The following is an 18,709-nucleotide window of genomic DNA, read 5'->3' on the forward strand; positions in this document are numbered from 1 at the left end:
GAAATTATTATTCAGTAATTTTTCTTTTGTCCTTTTAAATAGCACATGATCAAGTACAGATATCTACCGTTCACACATGGGAAAAGGACGTACAAGGGGAAAGAGGATTCTACGAAAGCATTTGCCAGTTAGAAAAAGTGCTGCATGGCACTCCTGGATTATCTTCTCCCCCTCCTCTTTACATGTAAACATTGGACAATAATCACAACCGTGACATGACTATTATTATCATGTTTGCTCCAGGCCTTTCTGAAGTGTACATTTTAGAAGGTGATTTAGTTTTGAGATTTTTTTGGCACAGAGACAGTGTTTATAATATGATATATATACACGCAGACGTTTTGTCCTGACCATTTTGATTTAATTTATAGGATGACTTCATTTAAATTTCCCTTTAATTGTATTTCTTTTGCCAGTTGCTTCAACTGTACTTCCTCCTTTTCTCCTTTTTGTCATCTGGAAAGAAAGAAAGAATTAAACTATCAAATCAGTTCCATACTTGGGTAATTAGACTACTTGCTATGACTCCCCCAAGTTACTGAGGCTTTTGACAAGGAAATTGCAGTATTAAGATGCTACAATATCAGTAGTTGGTAATTAATGGTTGAGAATTGGATGGCTATTTACCATGTTTTCTGGGTTTAAATCAAATTTTGGAAGCGCAGTTTTTATGTTGTGGCCTCTTGGAAGAGTTGTGGAGAAGCAATCGGAGGAATTTGGAGAGTGTGAGGAAAGAGGTTTGCAACAACACCGAAACACAGGCTTGCAGCTTTTGAAGCTAAAATGCTCATTTTTGAGTGCTGTGGAACCAAATAGCTTGAAGATGGAGATCGGACTTTCCTCTTCTCCCATTTTTAAATCCAAGTCAACTTTGAGGACATTGTCATCTATGTCCCGAGTCATGGCATTGTATTTCGAATTCATCAGGCTAGATGTTAATAATGCGAAAGAAATAAAATTTTGATAAAAAAATTTCCAATCTGAACTCTATGCTGAGCTTTAAACTTTGGATTGCTACAAGGTACTGGTAGATGCCTCAATTACAAGTGTGTTCAAGAATTTGTTTTGTTCTACTTTTTTGAAAAAAAATCTGTTAAAATTCAACAGTTTTCATGATGTAAGGGAAGGGGGTAGCTTTAAGATACAGTGGAGCTCTTTTTACTGTACATGCTAAAGTAAATAGCAAGCCTACAATGAATAATGGGAAGGGGAGAGGGAAAGATTGGTGGGTTTTATGATAAGAATGTAAGCGAGACCAGTATCTGAGAAGCAGTAAGGGCAAACAAAGGATAATGTTCCAGAACAGATCTGCAGACATTAAACCAGTTAAATCCCTCATTGGAAAATATTACGTATCAAAAATTATAATTGGCAGTAATTTGGATCTCCAGTTCAAAACAAATGGTGGAAGAGGGCATTTGTGTATTAAATATAGATTCACAGTGGGTAGCTAAAATCATTACATATAATACAGGGTTGAGATATGAAAGTGCATAGGTTTGTGTTTGGATTATCCTATGGAAATGGAACTCCAGTTCCCCATTGTGCACTGCAGCTGCACTGATGCCAGCTGTGGCAGCATGAGGGAGTGGTCCAGGATTTGCACTCAGCCCCCAGCTGAAAATGAATATTGACTGCAACACTTCACTTCTCTGGTCATTTAGCAGGTTGAGACTCTCATAAAGCCTATCCACTTTGGATAAAAGACTGGAGACCTGGGAGACCAAATGAATGCTCAGCACAATTCAACACATTAACATGATGTCAAATGAAAAAACTTTATCATTCATTGACCAGTGTGATTTTCAGCTCTCCAGCCCAATAATTTGTCATAATGTCAAACCAGGTGGATGAATATATTCCGAATGTGATAATGCCCTGATTTATATAATTGCACTAACAAACTCTCCCTCCAATCAGATCCCCATCCAACCACCATCACACCCCAAAGTTTAAAATGTTTGAACCTATAGCAGCTTCACCCTCTCAACAGAAGTGTTGAAGACTGTAGGTTACTTTAAAGAAATAGTCAGCACAATGTAGCAGCCCTTGCCCTTTAGAAAATGTCTTGTTGCCTGCATGGAACATATAAACAAGACTGACTTTACCTGTGATGCATGAGTCAGTTTAACCCAACTTATTTAACAAAACTTTAACTTTCCAGATGTAATTTACCATATCCAAAGAAAAATACAGTACGCGGCATCTAATTTTAAGGTACACCTGTTCAATCTGTTTATTACTGGGGAGTGTCCTGACAGCATAAATAATACTCTATAATGCAATACTCTCCTAGTTTAGTGTAACCTCTGATTTCACATTACTTAGTGATGTATGTATCTCCAGTCTGTATTTTGTTTTCTTAACCGTTTTTCATTCTAATTTTGTATTTAAAATATTTAAACTAGAGGGAGATTTATGTTGCTAGGTTTTATTAGGTTTTTTCACATAATATTTTTCACCTTTCATACTGTTCACCCAACATGCAGAACAAAAGCGACATCCATGCTTCTAGTGCTGTAGCTTGGGAGTTGGTAAGTCTAGCATAACCAGGGTAACGCCACAATCCACTTGCATTTTTGTTTGCCATATACATTTACTGTATATAATATCTATTTAAATCACATTGTGAGTGTGTTGTGCAGGAATTGATGCAATTGGAATAGATGTCAAGTAAGCGCTAACACTAGTGCTAGGTTATACCAACTCTTGCTGGACTTGTTCACTGTTTGCTTAATCTTTTGAGGTAGGAGTCTGTTTTACACTCACTGGTTCAGGGTTACAGGATGGTTGGTGGAGGGAGGTGGTAGTAGGCAGGGATAGCGAGGGTTCCTGTTCAGTCAAATGATCTCTGCCAAAAGTATGCATTTGTGAATGCTTTATCAAACTCTTGTCACACTTTACAGTATCTGCACACAACATTATAGATATAGTCTACACTGAATGGAAGAATTACCACTGTGTGAAGGGCACCCTATTCAATTGTAAACTTGCAGGGGTCAGTCCATCAGGAGCTAAAGGGGAAGACGAGAGGGGATAAAGCAGAAATAAGTTCTGGAACCAAGGATATAACTGCATTGAAAACAAAGCTGGAAATCTTGTGTGCTTACAATGCTGATGTGAACAATCGTGTATTTGACATGCACCTTACTGACAATTATTTAATGTGATGTATTTACTGGGATTGCTGGCCATTGATGGCATCTGTTCTTCAAACTTTTCACCTCAGCAGGGCACAGGCAAGAGCAGCCTGTTAGTATATAAGGTGTAAATGCAGCACAGCTGAGCAGGTGGACATGGAGAGATCTTACAAACCACCCACTCCCCTCCCTCCCTCTTTAGTGAAGCAGCTCCACCAGTGTTGTGCTTGTACAGAGATTTTATTTTTTTAAGATTAACCTTGGCTACCTGCTGCTTCACATTGTGAACAATGCCCATAGGTGATGTTTATGTCAACTAGAATTTTAGAGTCAGGGCCTTTGCAGCCTTTTATACTGTCTGAGGGAATAATCCCAGCATCCTTTACTAGAAGGAGTCCCATCTCCTTTTGATATATTTAAATAAACAGGTGGATGTTTGACTCCATGAGGGTGAAATTACCAGTTGTTACAGATCTGTTCACTGGTGTTGGGAGTAACTGGAGATGAATTTAAACATTGCACAGAAATTGTTCTCTGCAACATTACCATTTTTATTTTAGCTTAATGAGATTTTTGTTTCTGTAGTGCTGTCCTAGTGTGATGTAGGTGTGCTTGATGTTTTAAAATCAGATTAGAGAGAAAGCAGCTCTTACAATGGTGCATTTTATATAATTTTATATGAAACCAAATCATTAGTCATTGTGCAAATCGATGTGTTGCATTATGCAGCACCACATACACATCCAATTGCCTTTCTTTAAATAAACATGTTTCTTGTGCTAGGTTTTAAGAACTCCCAACTCTGCGTCACATGTTATAACTTTTCTTTACTTGTAATAAAGGTGAACAAAATAAATTTGTAATGCTGTTTCTCAGCCCTCTTCCTCTGGGAAAACAAAATGAAACCATTAAATGAATTAAATAAAGTGACTAGCCTGACCACTGAATTGTAAATACTACTTTAGATGGCTGTCATTTTCCCAGAGTATTGGTAAGTACACTAAACATTTAACATTACTGGACTTAGCAATACACAACAGCAGCAAGAGCCAGTTGTGGTTTGTGCTAGCCTGGACAACAATATCTCTCATTCAAACCAGCACTGTAAGGGAGCAGGGGACTTTATCAGCTCCTGCATTCTCACCAGGAAAAACAGTACAGCACTCTGGAGATCCTCCATGGTTGAGTTATCTCCTACAATTTAAGTACACAGAACAAGTGAGCTCCTCAGTTGCTGCATCCAATGGAAGTGGACCAAAAGTATAATATCCTGAAGAATAGAAGGATAAACAATGGCAAAGGAAAATGGTTTAGTACTTCAACTCCTATTATGTTCAGATATAAAGCTTGGCATCAAACAGTCTGAACTCTAAGGTTTTCATCTGATCTTGAAAGCAGTAATATTTCAGCATACTTGTCACAATTCCTTTGAGCAGACATGCTGCTGACTTAGTTGTTCTGTTCTCTTTTATTGTTGTGCTTCAATGTCAATCAGATGGAAGTCTCCGAACCACACATCTATTGAGCCTCTTCTTTCAAACTTAAGTAATTGCAGGTCAAATGTACTTCGTTAGCTGTAAAGCACTTTGGGATCTCTTGAAGTTGTGACAGGCATTAAAGAAATGCTATTTCTTTCATCCTAAATGTAATGACGCAAGTAGATGAGTCTGTGTGGCTGGAATGTCTCCCGACAAAGTGGACATTCTGCCTGAAAGTAAATTGAAAACAAATTAATTGATGGTCCTTCAGAAATAATGGGGAATTATTAAGTCTCTTCACATTAAGAAAGATGGTAGCCAGGAGGTATTCTGCTATAAATTGGAACAGTCTGTCTCCTTTCCCCAGATGTGCACTAAATTAATGCCCACATCAACCCTATAAAAGAGATCTCTGCCCTCCTCAGTCTCTGGATTCTTGCACAAGTGGGGCAGCACTGCTACGTTACAGTGCCAGGGACCCAGGGTCTACCCCACCCTTGGTGTTGGAGTTTGCACATCTCCTTGTGTCTGTATGGGGTTCTCTGGCTTCCCCCCACTGTCCAAAGATGTACATATTAGGTGGGTTGGCCATGGGATATGTAGGTTACAGGGATAGGGTAATGCAATGGGATGCTCTTTGAAAGGTCAGTGTGGACTCAACAGACTGAATGGCTTCCACAGGAATTCTTTGAATTCCATTAATCTATCACTAGCTGCGCCCCCCCCCCCCCCCATCAACCCGAAACCTCCATCTCTCTCCTTTAAGACTTTCCTTAAACTCTATTGTTATAACCTGGGTCAATCTCTTTTTAACGTGGCTCCTGCAGTGCGCCCGTGGATGTTTTGTTCCATTAATGATGCTATATAAATGCATTTTGTCATCATCTCACCTTTGTATTGCACCATTCCGTGATGCATTCCCAGCAGAAGAGGTGGCCACATGGTGTGGCTGTTGAATGCCTGCGTTCTTCCAGACAAAGTATGCATTTGGAGCTGCAGGCTGAATGGTCCCGACTGGGGTTCCTAAAAAGTAAAACTTCCATAAGTTGCTAATCTGGTTCTGTTCATATTTTCATCTGTTATTTAAAAAATATTTCTTCTATGTCCACTTTGTCAAATTCTTTTATACATGTTTATAATGAATATTACCTATGCAACTTGACACACTAATTGCACCTTCTCTTTAGGAGGTGGTCAACACAATGCATGATTTCAAAAGTTGAGATATGAATTCTCTCTGTTCCCAGGCCCTGTTGTTTCTTCCTTTCTAACCCAGGATGTTATAGTCAATTAGTTGTTAACTGTGGCTCAGGGTAGCACTTGCCTCCTGGCCAGCTGCTTGTAAGTTCAGGACTAACTATAGAAACTTGATCACATTCTAAGTTGCCATTCTCACTTATTACTGGCATTGAGTAATGTCAGGGATGCTGCCTTGTAAACAAGATTAAAATGAGGCTTTGTATACTTCCTCAGGTGGACGTAAACGATTCCTTTGCGTTGCTTGGACAAAATGCAGAGGACTTATCCTTGATATTAGAGCAAAGTTTTATCCTATACGTTATCTGGTTATTGCTGTTTTTGGGACACTGTGCTTTCATTGACTGTCAGGTTTCCTACATTAGAATAATAGCCTCAGTAGCTACTAAAAGTGGGATCGCCTGTGGTTATAAGGTGCTGTATAAATCCAAGGATTCCATTTAATCATAATGCCTCAACTGAGATCAGCTCACTCCACACTGACCAGGAATTAAACATGCTTACTTTTGGGTGCAACATTCAATACTATATTAGGCAGATCATTTTAATATAGTATTGATGTTAATAGTGAAGATTTCTGACTCCTTTAACTAGCATAATTACATTAATTGGAATTTGATCATTATTTAATGAGGGTATTGCATCTGTACCTCGAATATGGAAGGTTGCGATGGAGTTTCCACTCTTGCCGGGCACGTTGCCTTTGCTGATAGCTGTTAACTTGCATAGCAACAGTCAGGGCTAGCTGCAGCAGAGAAATCTTCCCCAGCAATTCGTAACTCCACCGGAGTCCAGCATTGTCACTGAATAAACCACGGACGCACAGCTACACAGCAGTAAAACAACATGAGGAACAATCAGCAAACTATTCAGTGGAATATTTAGCACTGAAATATACACAGACTACACTGATCCTTCATATCTATTGGAGTCTACAAAGCCCTCCCATTTATCGCTCCACACCAGAGGCTCCCTGCCTTTATTCATGGTGAAGGGCTTTTGCCCAAAACGTCGATTTTCCTGCTCCTCAGATGCTGCCTGACCTGCTGTACTTTTCCAACACCACTCTAATCTAGACTCTGATTTCCAGCATCTGCAGTACCCACTTCTGCCTATATACACATTGCCCCAGAGGCACAAGGCCCATTATTTTCTGCAACATACAGTTGCTACTCCATCATACAGTGCAGTAATACACCTATTTAACTACTGTTTTTAAGGAATGGACACAAAGGACTTACGTAAGTGATCCTGGTGAATCTTTTAGCTATGTGGTAGAAAGCTCCATTGAGATAGAAGATGCCCAGGTGCAGACGGTGGAGTAAGGAGGTTGCCTGTCGCAGGATATAGATAGTCTGCAGTAGCACCTTTTTCTGCTGCTCGGTCAAGGTACTGATTGCCTCCTGCAGCCAGTGTGAGACTCCTGGCCTTATTGGTAAGTGTCTGTGGTCTGGTGCTTGGGATCTCTCACTCTCCGCCTGCAGATTCTGCTCTAGACGGTTCAGTCCTCGGTCCAGCAGGTAAGGAATGCAGGTGTGAAGGACAATGAGCACTGCCCGTCTGGCAGAGGATGGCACCCGCTGCCCACTGGAGTCAACCTGGATGATGTTGACATACTCCTCACCGAGGGTCTGGTAACCTGTGCAGTCAAGCATCAGAATGGTCAGCCAGAAATTCAATTACTACAACAAACTTGTATTTATATAACAACTTCAAATCAGGGAAAAGTCCACAGTTACAATAGTATAATCAATTATTTTTGAAAATTGGAATGATGGTTGGACATATTAAGAACTTCTTACCTGAAATGGGATCACACCCCACCCATACACTATTGTATGAGACAGCAGATCAGGCTTGAGAGGCGAACGGCCCCAGTCTGTTCCCATATTCCTTCCAACCCTACCCCAATCCACATCAGGCATTTTGTTTGTTTACCATTACACCTGGCACAGCTTAAGAACAGCATAAATTGGCGATCAACTTAGGGATATAAAGGGTGTATTCATCTCATGACAGTGCCCTCCATGACAATCTAATGGAAACAGTATGATCTCTCACATAACAAAAGACTCCAGGCTGCAGAATTGTAATGTGCCTACAGACAGAGACTGGAAATATAAATAAGAGGATTTGGTCTTGAATTTCAGGCTGGGGAGAAGGTAGTTGAGATGGTACAGTGTGCCAATGTCACAAATATGGGCTGTAAGAGAAACAATCGAAGAGGAAAGGGGAGAGTTAATTGTTTGAAAGAAGGAGACAATGTGGACACATACTTGCAGATGCTAGGCAGAGGCAGATGGATAAGGAACTTTTAAGAAATGGAAAGGTAGCCAAACAAATAAAAGCGTGCACACAAAAAAGAGGGTGACATGGAGCAGATAGAGCTGTCTGCTAGACAGATTCAAGTGGTAAACAAAGGTATAATGTGAGGCGAGGATACCATTTGCTTACAAAAGAAATCAAGGTAGTGTCCAGTAATAATGGAGCCTACCTGCCAAGGTTGTTAGAAGAAAGTATGTCAGGTCTGCCAGTAACTCAACCTCCTTCTTCCATTCCAGCCATCGCTTAGCACCTGTAGGTAAACAGGCAAATTAGTTCTATATCTGCCTACTTACAGGAGAGTAAAGAAGGTGGAGGGGAGGGAATGGAAGGCAAACTGCATCCATTGCTCAGACCCAAGAATTAGGGGGCATTTAACAAACTTACCAATGAAATTATCTTCACAGAAAAGTTCAAACACAAGTCATCTAAAATACAATCAAGTGATCACATCTGGACGAAACAAATCCCCAACAATTCAGATCAAAGCTACCTGCTCTTGATTTTTGTTTGTTGGCTTGTTTGTACTTTGTGAGCCTTGCTACAAGTAAAAAGGCTGTTGTGAATGATGCCGGTGGATGAATCTTAAACCAGGTCACTGACAGATGAGATGTACAAAAGGAAATAGGTTTTATATGCAGAAAGTTCAAAGGTTCTGGCTAGGCTGAAGCCTTGTGTATCAGAGGCCCTCAGTCCCTTTAGTGCACAGATGCACGGTCTCACCGGCAAAGATCTGGAAAATCTCATTAGCGTAGCTCCGCAGAGAGTTCAGGTAGTATTCATCCTTCTGGTTTGAGCGGATCAGCTGAGGCTGGAGCACAGGTAAGATGAGCATTGCAAACGCTGCTGTAAAAGGAACAAGGCCATTAACCCACCAGCACTGTTTTTTCGGAGATGCTGCACTCAGGCTTACATTAGCAACAATGTTTCCCGAGACCATGTGCTGCTCCCCTAGGTTCACTGTCCATCCCACCAAGAGCCCCCCGCACTCACCACCCTCCCTCAATCTCTCTTTCTTCCCATACCAAGAGCCCCCCGCACTCATCACCCTCCCTCACTCTTTCTTTCTTCCCTTACCGAGAGCCCCCCGCACTCATGACGCCTGCCCTGACTCACTACCCCCACACATTCACCGCTCCCCCACATTTCTCAGCCCCCATGCTCACCGCCCCCTGACTCAGCATCCCCTAAACACTCACTATCACCACACTCTTCATCCCAACTCTCACCGCCCCCTCCCACACTTCACCCCCTTCCCCCCCTCAGCCTACTTTACCCCCGCACTCCCTCTCTCTTATCCCCTCTTCACCCTCCTCTCTCCTACTCCTCTTTCCTACCCCATCTTTCCCATCCCCCTCTCTTAAATGCCCTTATACCCCCTTGTTTCCTCCTCACCCAGCTCCCTCATCTACCCCTCTCACCCCCAACCCCATCACACTCCTATCTCCCTTCCCCTCATCTTATTCCTCCCCTCACCACTCAACCCCCTCCAGCCCTTACCCTCTCGTCCTTCACACTGTTCACCCCACCAAACCCCTCCCTGTCTTACCCCTTTATCCCCTCACCCAATCCCCCCTCTCCCTCCCCCTTACCCCTTCTCCCTCCCCCTTACCCCTTCTCCCTCCATCCCCCCCCTACCCCTTACCCCCTCTCCCTCACCTCTTACCCTCTCTCCCCCCTCACCCCCCCATCTCCCCCCTCACCCCCCCCATCTCCCCCCTCACCCCCCCATCTCCCCCCTCACCCCCCCTTCCCCTCACCCCCCCATCTCCCCCCTCACCCCCCCTTCCCCTCACCCCCCCATCTCCCCCCTCACCCCCCTTTCCCCTCACCCCCCTTTCCCCTCACCCCCATCAACCCCCCATCTCCACCCTCACCCCCCCATCTCCACCCTCCCCCACCCCCCCCCCCCGATCTCCCCTCCCCCTGAGGGGGGGTCCCTGTTGAGGGCGGGGCTGTGGGGCTGAGCCACCTGCTCCGGGGCCGTTGGGACGAATGGCCTCACCTACTGGATAATCCGGTTTAAAACGGCGCCGAGGTCATCCCGAACCTCGCCTGGGCCTCGGGGGTAACACTAGGCCGCAGCGCCGTTCCCCGGGCGCCGGCAGCGATTTCCCTCGGTCCGCGAGCCCAGGAGGACACCCGGGGCCGGGCCAGATCCTGCAGCGGGCACCGGGGCGTGTAATCCCAGCGGGGATCCAGAAACACCGCCACCTGGTGCCCGGAGGACAAACAAACCCCATCAATAATCAATAATCAATAATATACAAAAACACAAACTGCTGGGAAAGCTCAGAGTTCTCAGGGAGGGTCACTGGAGCCGAAATGTTAACCCTGATCCCTCTCCACAGATGCTGCCAGACCTTGTGAGCCTTTTCAGCAACTTTTGTTTTTGTTTCTGATTTCCACCATCCGCAGTTCTTTCAGTCTTTATCATTAATAAGAAAGTACGCTTAAAAATGTGTTGCTGGAAAAGCACAGCAGGTCAGGCAGCATCCAAGGAGCCAGGAGAATTGACGTTTCGGGCATAAACCCTTCTTCAGGAATGAGGATGGTGTGCCAAGCAGGCTAAGATAAAAGGTAGGGAGGAGGGACTTGGGGGAAGGGCGTTGGGAATACAATAGGTGGAAGGAGGTTAAGGTGAGGGTGATAGGCCGGAGAGGGGGTGGGGGCGGAGAGGTCGGGAAGAAGATTGCGGGTCAAGAAGGCGGTGCTGAGTCCGAGGGTTGGGACTGAGATAAGGTGGGGGGAGGGGAAATGAGAAAGCTGGAGAAATCTGCATTCATCCCTTGTGGTTGGAGGGTTCCTAGGCGGAAGATGAGGCGCTCTTCCTCCAGGCGTCGTGTTGGCCATGGTCTGGCGATGGAGGAGGCCAAGGACCTGCATGTCCTTGGCGGAGTGGGAGGGGAAGTTAAAAGTGTTCAGCCACGGGGCAGTTGGGTTGGTTGGTGCGGGTGTCCCAGAGGTGTTCTCTGAAACATTCCGCAAGTAGGCGGCCTGTCTCCCCAATGTATAGGACGCCACATCGGGTGCAGCGGATACAGTAAATGATGTATGTGGAGGTGCAGGTGAATTTCTGACGGATATGGAAGGATCCCTTGGGGCCTTGGAGGGAAGTGAGGGGGGAGCTGTGGGCTCAAGTTTTGCATTTCTTGCGGTTGCAGGGGAAGGTGCCGGGAGTGGAGGTTGGGTTGGTGGGGGATGTGGATCTGACGAGGGAGTCACGGAGGGAGTGATCTTTCCGGAACGCTGATAGGGGTGGGGAGGGAAATATATTCCTGGTGGTGGGGTCTGTTTGGAGGTGGCGGAAATGACGAAGGATGATACAATGTATCTGGAGGTTGGTGGGATGGTAGGTGAGGACCAATGGGGTTCTGTCCTGGTGGCGATTGGAGGGGTGGGGTTCAAGGGCGGAGGAGCGGGAAGTGGAGGAGATGCAGTAGAGAGCATCGTTAACCACGTCTGAGGGGAAATTGCAGTCTTTGAAGAAGGAGGCCATTTGGGTAGTTCGGTATTGGAATTGGTCCTCCTGGGAGCAGATGCGGCGAAGGCGAAGGAATTGGGAATATGGGATGGCATTTTTACAGGGGGGAGGGTGGGAGGAGGTGTAATCTAGGTAGCTGTGGGTGTCAGTCAGTTTATAGTAAACATCTGTGTTGAGTCGGTCGTCCGAGATAGAAATGGAGAGGTCTAGGAAGGGGAGGGAGGAGTCTGAGACGGTCCCGGTAAATTTGAGGTTGGGGTGGAAGGTGTTAGTAAAGTGGATGAACTGTTCCACCTCCTCATGGGAGCACAAGGTAGCGCCGATACAGTCATCGATGTAGCGGAGGAAAAGGTGGTGGGTGGTGCTAGTGTAGCTGCGGAAGATGGACTGCTCCACATATCCAACGAAGAGACAGGCATAGCTGGGGCCCATGCGGGTGCCCATGGCTACTCCTTTGGTTTGGAGGAAGTGGGAGGATTGGAAAGAGAAGTTGTTCAGAGTGAGGACCAGTTCAGTCAGTTGAAGGAGGGTGTCAGTGGAAGTGTACTGGTTGGGTCGGCGGGAAAGGAAGAAGCGGAGGGCTTTGAGGCCTTCGTGATGGGGGATGGAGGTGTATAGGGACTGGATGTCCATGGTGAAGATAAGGCATTGGGGGCCAGGGAAGCGAAAATCATGGAGGAGGTGGAGGGCGTGGGTGGCGTCCTGAACATAGGTGGGGAGTTCTTGGACGAAGGGGGACAGGACCGTGTCGAGGTATGCAGAGATGAGTTCGGTGGGGCAGGAGCAGGCTGAGACAATGGGTCAGCCGGGGCAGTCAGGTTTGTGGATTTTGGGCAGGAGTAGAAACGGGCGGTGCGGGGTTGTGGGACGATGAGGTTGGAGGCGGTGGATGGGAGATCCCCTGAGGTGATGAGGTTATGGATGGTTTGGGAGAAGATGGTTTGGTGGTGGGAGGTGAGGTCATGGTCAAGGGGGCAGTAGGAGGAGGTGTCCGCGAATTGGCGTTTAGCCTCAGCAATATAAAGATCAGTGCGCCAAACTACCACAGCGCCTCCCTTGTCTGCCGGTTTAATGGTGAGAAACCCAGGCAAAAGTGGGGACTGCAGATGCTGGAGATCAGAGTCTACTTTAGAGTAGTGCTGGAAAACCACAGCAGTCAATAATCAATAAGTAGCTCACAAACCCAGTCAATAATCAGCTTAAAAAATCTGGTAAACAATAAAACGTTTTTTTTATTATTGTCCTTTTTTTTCCAATTAACCTATTCAGGCATATTACTACACACCACTGGAGCAGTTGGGCTTGAACTCAAGTCTCTTGATTCAGGGATACTACCACTGGATCACCAGAGGACCCTTTAATAAAGCTTTAGTGGAAAAAAGAATCAGCCACAAACCCCAGTAACTAATAATTTTAGAAACCCAGTTAATTAGATTAGATTCCCTACAGTGGAAACAGGCTCTTTGGCCCAACCAACCCTCCAAAGAGTAACCCACCAAGACCCATTTCACTCTAAACAATGTACCTAATACTACAGGCAATTTAGCACAGCCAATTCACCTGACTTGCATGTCTTTGGACTGTGAGAGGGAGACACAGGGAGAATGTGCAAACTCCACACAGACAGTCACCTGAGGCCAGAATCGAACCTGGGACCCTGCTGCTGCAAGGCTGCAGTGCTAACCACTGAGCCACCATGCCACCCACTACTCAAAGCCCCTAATCCAAATCAGCCCCAGAAACGCAGTGGATAATCAGTTCAGAAAGCTGGGTCATTGATGAGTTCAGGACTGTGGTCAACAATCAGCACAAAAACCACAGTCAGTAATCAAACTAGAAACCCAGTCAGTAAACAGTCCCAGAAACCAGTTCCGAATTAAAACAGAAAATCCAACCAATAATCAGCTCCAGAAACCTGGTTAATAATCTGCCTGTATTCCTGATGAAGGGCTTTTTCCCGAAATGTCGAATTTACTGCTCCTCGGATGCTGCCTGAACTGCTGTGCTCTTCCAGCACCACTAATCCAGAATCAGCACAGAAACCCAGACAATAATCTGCTCTGGAAACCTGGTCAGTAATCTACCCCAGAAACCCGTCAACAATCAATCCCTTTAAACAAAGATGGTGTCCGTCAGCTTTCTGACTTTTATTCTTGGTATCTCAGCAGGTCATTCCCTGAGCCATAGCTGTTGCACCACGAGGAGCCCTGAAGAGGTTGGGGTTCTCAAACCAGGATTCTGTCTTCTCTCCAACTGCTCTCATCGATTCGCTGCAGAAAGTTTATGCTTCAGTGTCTGACTGGGTTGTAGCTTGTTGTTTGAGGAGCTGGCACATGATGCAGTTTTATGGCAAGAACCTCATTCATCAATATAAATTTGTTCCTTTTCAACCTGGTCTTCAGAATGTCCTTTGAATATTTTCTCCATCCTTGAGATTGGGTCCTATCTTCAAATTGTGAGAAGATAAGCTGCATTGTGGTGAATTGAAACAGGGAGGAGTGTCCAGACCGTCAAACTGATTTTGGACGAGCATGGTTTTGATGCTGATGGAATTGCCTTTGGTGAGGAATGCCTTGCTTCCCACTTGACTTTGAGAATCTTGCGGAGACTGAATAGAAATTCTCCAGCACCCTGAGGAAGCCCACATTCCACTGGCATGTGGAGTATGGTGACAACAGCGTGGTGATTAAAGCCTTTATCCTTGTACAGGGATGGGTTTTGCTGAAGACCTGGTGCACATTATCTGGAAAATTGCACTGTATAACTGATAGTTTACTGAAGTTCCACTATGAAGTTCCACAAAGGCAGACGCTGAGATATGTGGTGTTCAATCATTTCTGAAATCTGACTTCAAGAACAGGAACTGGAGATATTGCTCCATGTCCAGGAGAGTCATAGTCATACAGCATAGAAACAGACCCTTCAGTCCAACCAGTCCATGCTGAACATACAATAATCCCAAACTAAATTAGTCCCACCTGCCTTATCCTGGCCCTTATCCCTCCAAACCTTTCCTATTCGTGTACCTATCCAAATGTTTTCAAAACATTGTAATTGTACTTGCATCAACCACTTCCTCAGGAAATTCATTCCACATGTGAACTCTCTGTGTAAAGAATTTGCCCCTTGTGTCTTTTTAAAATCTTTCCCCTCTCACCTTAAAAATATACCGCCTAGTTTTGAAAGACCCCAATCCTAGGGAAGTTACCATTAACTCTAACTCTACCTCTCATTAGTGCTGGTGAAAAATTTGAATCTTGCTGATGTTGAGTAAGAGGCTAATCATTTTGTTGACAGAGTTGAAGAGGGGGAGGGTGGTCTGAATGTCCCTTACAATGTAGGCCATAATGTGTCCTCATTGGTATTGGATATGCTGAAGGCTTGACTGTAAGCCAGTTGAAGTTGAAATGTTTCTCATTAAGTCAAAAAATCAATCATGATCCATGTGAACTTTGGTCAAAAATGAATTCCATCACCAGTCTGAGGGAGATAGTGATTAGAATTGGCACATTAGCACAGCATTATTAGATGCCCAACTGGATGCGAAATAGTTTCATTGTCAATCCAATGCAACAGTTGCTGTTGTACTGCCATACAACAATCTCAGAACAGTAACAATTCTTTTCTGAACATTCAAGTTTTCAGAAGACTTTCCAAAGGGCTTGGCAGTTGATGGAGACAAAGGTCTTTGATAGATCAATTAAGGCCATGCAGAGCCATTTGCTTCATTCCAGACACTTTTCTTGGATTTATTCAGTGACGCTAGATAGCCAGAAACCACACTGGATCTCTGGAAGAATGTCTTTGCTGTGAGGTAGGAGGTCATTCTAGAGGATTCTTGTGATAATCTTCTCCACTATGGATGGAAGGAATGTAACTGTAAAATTCCCACAGATTAATTTATGATTTTTCTTAAAATGTGAAAAACTGATGGCATTTCTATCTCTTCCCTAGTTTTTGCAAAAATGTCTGAGGGTTTAACTAAGAGTTCATGAGCACTGTTATGCTGTATATATAGAATCAGACCCCTGCAGGGATGTGGTCCAGTTCATCACTTATTATACTTCATCTGTTGGAGGCATAGCTTCTTCCAAGCCACCAAGTTCATCCAGGGATCAAAACCAAACAATGCCTCCCCCATCTGAGTTGAAGACAGCAGTATTCTTCTCAAAAGACCACAGAAACCAATGGGAGAGGCATCATCAGAAGTTGGAAGTCAATAAATAGTGTCAGACAGGACAACCCCTCACCTGCTAGAGATGGCAACGTTGCACACACTGTCAACACTTGCTGAGATACAAAACATTATCCAAAGGAAAGGATATATATTTATACAGAGCCATTCACATTTTCAGAAGTCACAAAGGACTTTACAGCCAGTGACGTATTTCTAAAATGTCATTAGTGCTGTCAGTGAGGAAATAGATCATCCAAGCTCAGACAAACAGCTGTGTGATTGTTATGAGAGGAGAAAGTGAGGTCTGCAGATGCTGGAGATCAGAGCTGAAAATGTGTTGCTGGAAAAGCGCAGCAGATCAGGCAGCATCCAGGGAATAGGAGAATCGACGTTTCGGGCACAAGCCCTTCTTCAGGAAGAAGGGCTTGTGCCTGAAACGTCGATTCTCCTGTTCCCTGGATGCTGCCTGACCTGCTGCGCTTTTCCAGCAACACATTTTCAGCTTTGATTGTTATGAGAACCTGCTCATAATAAATATGACTGAGAGATAAATATGACTGAGAGATAAATATTGACCATGACATTGATATAAGATGGTGTTTTTGTTAATCCACATCAGAGAAAATATGTGGCCATGGTTTAACGTCTCATCAAAATGATGGCACCGCCAACAATACCACACTCCTTCAGCATTGACAGCATGCTAGTTCCTGGAGTGAGGCTTTTAGTGATTAAACTCTGGGAAATACGGATCAAAGGAAGATGGCGAGGATGATATATCTTGGATCTAGAGGAAGACCTGGGATCATGGGGTGAAAGGAGATTGCAGAACCATTCAGAAAAACAGCATTTTATACAACTTATTATCATCCCCTTGGAGACTAATAACATGAAAGAAAAAACTGATGCACAAGATTTCACTTTTTAAAGCTTTTACTGTAATAATCAAATCGAAGCCCATAACATTAAACACGAACTGACAGATAAATTGTGTTTAAAAAAAAATACATTATACTCCACATATCTGATAACAAAAATGGCTCTTACAAATTTACTGGCAGATCTTTCAATGTATATGATATTAGTAACAGCCATAAAGACCCTCACAATCCCATACTTGCCAGTAGAGCTTCAGTCCATCATTCATGCAAGAGTTAAGCACAAAGTCCCATTCAACAGCAGCTTTATTACACCCCAGGTACATGGGTACAATGTCCACCAAAGTCGCACCTTGGTTTGCTTGATAGTCCAAAATCAGCTTGATAGTCTGGACAGTTTTCCATGTGTCAAATGCAGATTCTCTTCTCACAGTTTAAAGATGGGACCCAATCTCATGGACAGAAAAAAATATTCAAAGGACACGCTGGCAAATGGGACTAGATTAGGTTAGGATAACTGGTCATCATGGATGAATTGGACTGAAGGGTCTGTTTTCGTGCTGTACATCTCTATGACTGTATGACACTCTGAAGACCAGGTTGGAAAGGGACAAATTGATATTGATGAATGACAGGTTCTTGCCATCGAGCTGCACCATGTACCAGCTCCTCAAACAACAAGCTGCAACCCAGTTAGACACTGACAGCTTAAACTATCTACAGTGAATCAATTCTATGACTACCTTTCCAGAGCTCCATCAGCTCAGCTCATGGAACGAACTACTTGATCTTATTTTCCAGCTGTACCATGACTTTCCCCTCAGCTGTATCAAACACGCAGTCGCCTAAACCCTGTCTGAAATACTCCCTTCCAGCTGAAAACTGAACTCCAACTGGTGCTTCTCACTACTGGTTGAAATGTGACTTCTCCAATTCTCAAAGGGTGGCTCAGTGGTTAGCACTCCTGACCCACAGCACCAAGGGCCTGGGTTCAATTCCACTCTCTGTGTAGAGTTTACATGTTCTCCGCGTCTCTGTGTGGGTTTCTTTCCACTATCCAAATGATGTGCAGGTGGATTGGCCATGGAAAGGGTGATGTGTCTGGGTGGGATGTACTTTAGAAAGCTGATGTGGACTCAAAGGGCCTGTTTTTACACTAATGTCTATGATTCTTGGAAAAAAGCAAATTGCTGATGATACCGGAAAACTGAAATTAAGAAAAGAAGTGCTGGAGAAACTCAGCAGCTTTGGCAGCATCTTTGGAGGGAGAAAAACAGTGTTAACACTTCTAGCCCAACGTGATCAATTTTAAGAACAGTTCTGATATTGGACACAAAATGTTAACTCTGTTTCTGTCTCAGTAGATGCTATCAGACATGGTTTCTCCAGCATTCTCTCTTTTTATTTACTTCTTCAGTTCTGTTTCTTTTTCCTCCCCATCAGCTTCTATTCCCCTCACAAACCTAAGCCACATACTGACTTCTCAGTAGTCTGATGTCATAGTATTCTAATTTACAACCATAGCCAGTGCAAGAAACTACTCACACATGATGGATTGCATCACCTTGTAAGAAAACACAGTAACATTCCCATTGCACTGTCAGATTTCAGCAGCAGGGCCAATGTCCTGTCTGACCTTTGCTCCAGATGTGTTAGTGCAGCAAGCAGATACTCTGAGCTTGGAAACTATTAACCAGATCCACTGATAGCAGTGAGTCATTAAATATATTCACTGAAATAACAACAGGGACTGTCTGGTTTTCCCTTACCAAATGTGAAGTATGGGCATATACATCTAAGCTACCTGCTACAGGTCTTCAGCAAATTTGGCATCTCCTCCCCCTTTCCATGGAAGCATCAGGATGGCACGGTGGCTCAGTGGTCAGCACAGAGGGAGGGACCCAGGTTTGATTTCACCCTCGGGCAATTGTCTGTGTGGAGTTTACACATTCTCCCTGTGTCTGTGCTCTGGT

At 44.4% G+C, this 18,709-nt stretch overlaps 2 protein-coding genes across 9 annotated transcripts in view; one reads left to right on the forward strand and one right to left on the reverse strand.

Annotated features, from left to right (window-relative positions):
* The window catches only part of rer1 (retention in endoplasmic reticulum sorting receptor 1), a 46,267-nt gene extending 42,257 nt beyond the window's left edge, over window positions 1-4,010 (forward strand). For both annotated transcript variants that reach the window (XM_087980393.1, XM_043676020.2), the window contains one exon: window positions 43-4,010. In XM_087980393.1, the coding sequence (XP_087836519.1) occupies window positions 43-132 (90 nt within the window). In that variant the 3' untranslated portion in view covers window positions 133-4,010. The remainder of the gene's footprint in view (window positions 1-42) is intronic.
* Window positions 327-10,354, reverse strand: pex10 (peroxisomal biogenesis factor 10). Of its 7 annotated transcripts, none has more exons than XR_015753446.1 (8): window positions 10,203-10,354; window positions 8,921-9,043; window positions 8,370-8,450; window positions 7,117-7,514; window positions 6,526-6,701; window positions 5,509-5,641; window positions 4,555-4,844; window positions 327-456 (listed from the first exon to the last, which is right to left on the reverse strand). XR_015753446.1 is itself a non-coding variant. In XM_087980391.1 (7 exons), the coding sequence occupies exons 2-7, from the start codon at window positions 9,030-9,032 to the stop codon at window positions 4,755-4,757; spliced, it is 990 nt and encodes a 329-aa protein (XP_087836517.1). In that variant the 5' UTR covers window positions 9,033-9,040; window positions 10,207-10,354; the 3' UTR covers window positions 3,951-4,754. The 7 variants fall into 7 exon arrangements, 5 of the variants coding, with proteins under 5 accessions (XP_087836517.1, XP_087836516.1, XP_087836515.1 ...); XR_015753445.1 differs by having other exon boundaries at window positions 338-456; window positions 4,285-4,844; XM_087980391.1 differs by lacking the exon at window positions 327-456 and having other exon boundaries at window positions 3,951-4,844; window positions 8,921-9,040; window positions 10,207-10,354.
* Between the last annotated feature and the right edge of the window lie 8,355 nt (window positions 10,355-18,709).

This window comes from Chiloscyllium plagiosum, unplaced genomic scaffold, assembly GCF_037043375.1.
Source record: "Chiloscyllium plagiosum isolate Xiang-an unplaced genomic scaffold, Cpla_swu_hap1 HiC_scaffold_37, whole genome shotgun sequence".
NCBI classification, from domain to species: domain Eukaryota; kingdom Metazoa; phylum Chordata; class Chondrichthyes; order Orectolobiformes; family Hemiscylliidae; genus Chiloscyllium; species Chiloscyllium plagiosum.

Excerpts from the sequence above, each read along its gene's own strand:
- pex10 (XM_087980391.1), bottom strand. The coding sequence starts at position 9,032 with ATGCTCATCTTACCTGTGCTCCAGCCTCAGCTGATCCGCTCAAACCAG. Across the intron at positions 8,451-8,920 it reads GATTTTCCAGATCTTTGCCG|GTGCTAAGCGATGGCTGGAA; the intron begins GTGAGACCGTGC and ends GTTTACCTACAG. Across the intron at positions 6,702-7,116 it reads GATTCACCAGGATCACTTAC|CTGTGCGTCCGTGGTTTATT; the intron begins GTAAGTCCTTTG and ends ACTGCTGTGTAG.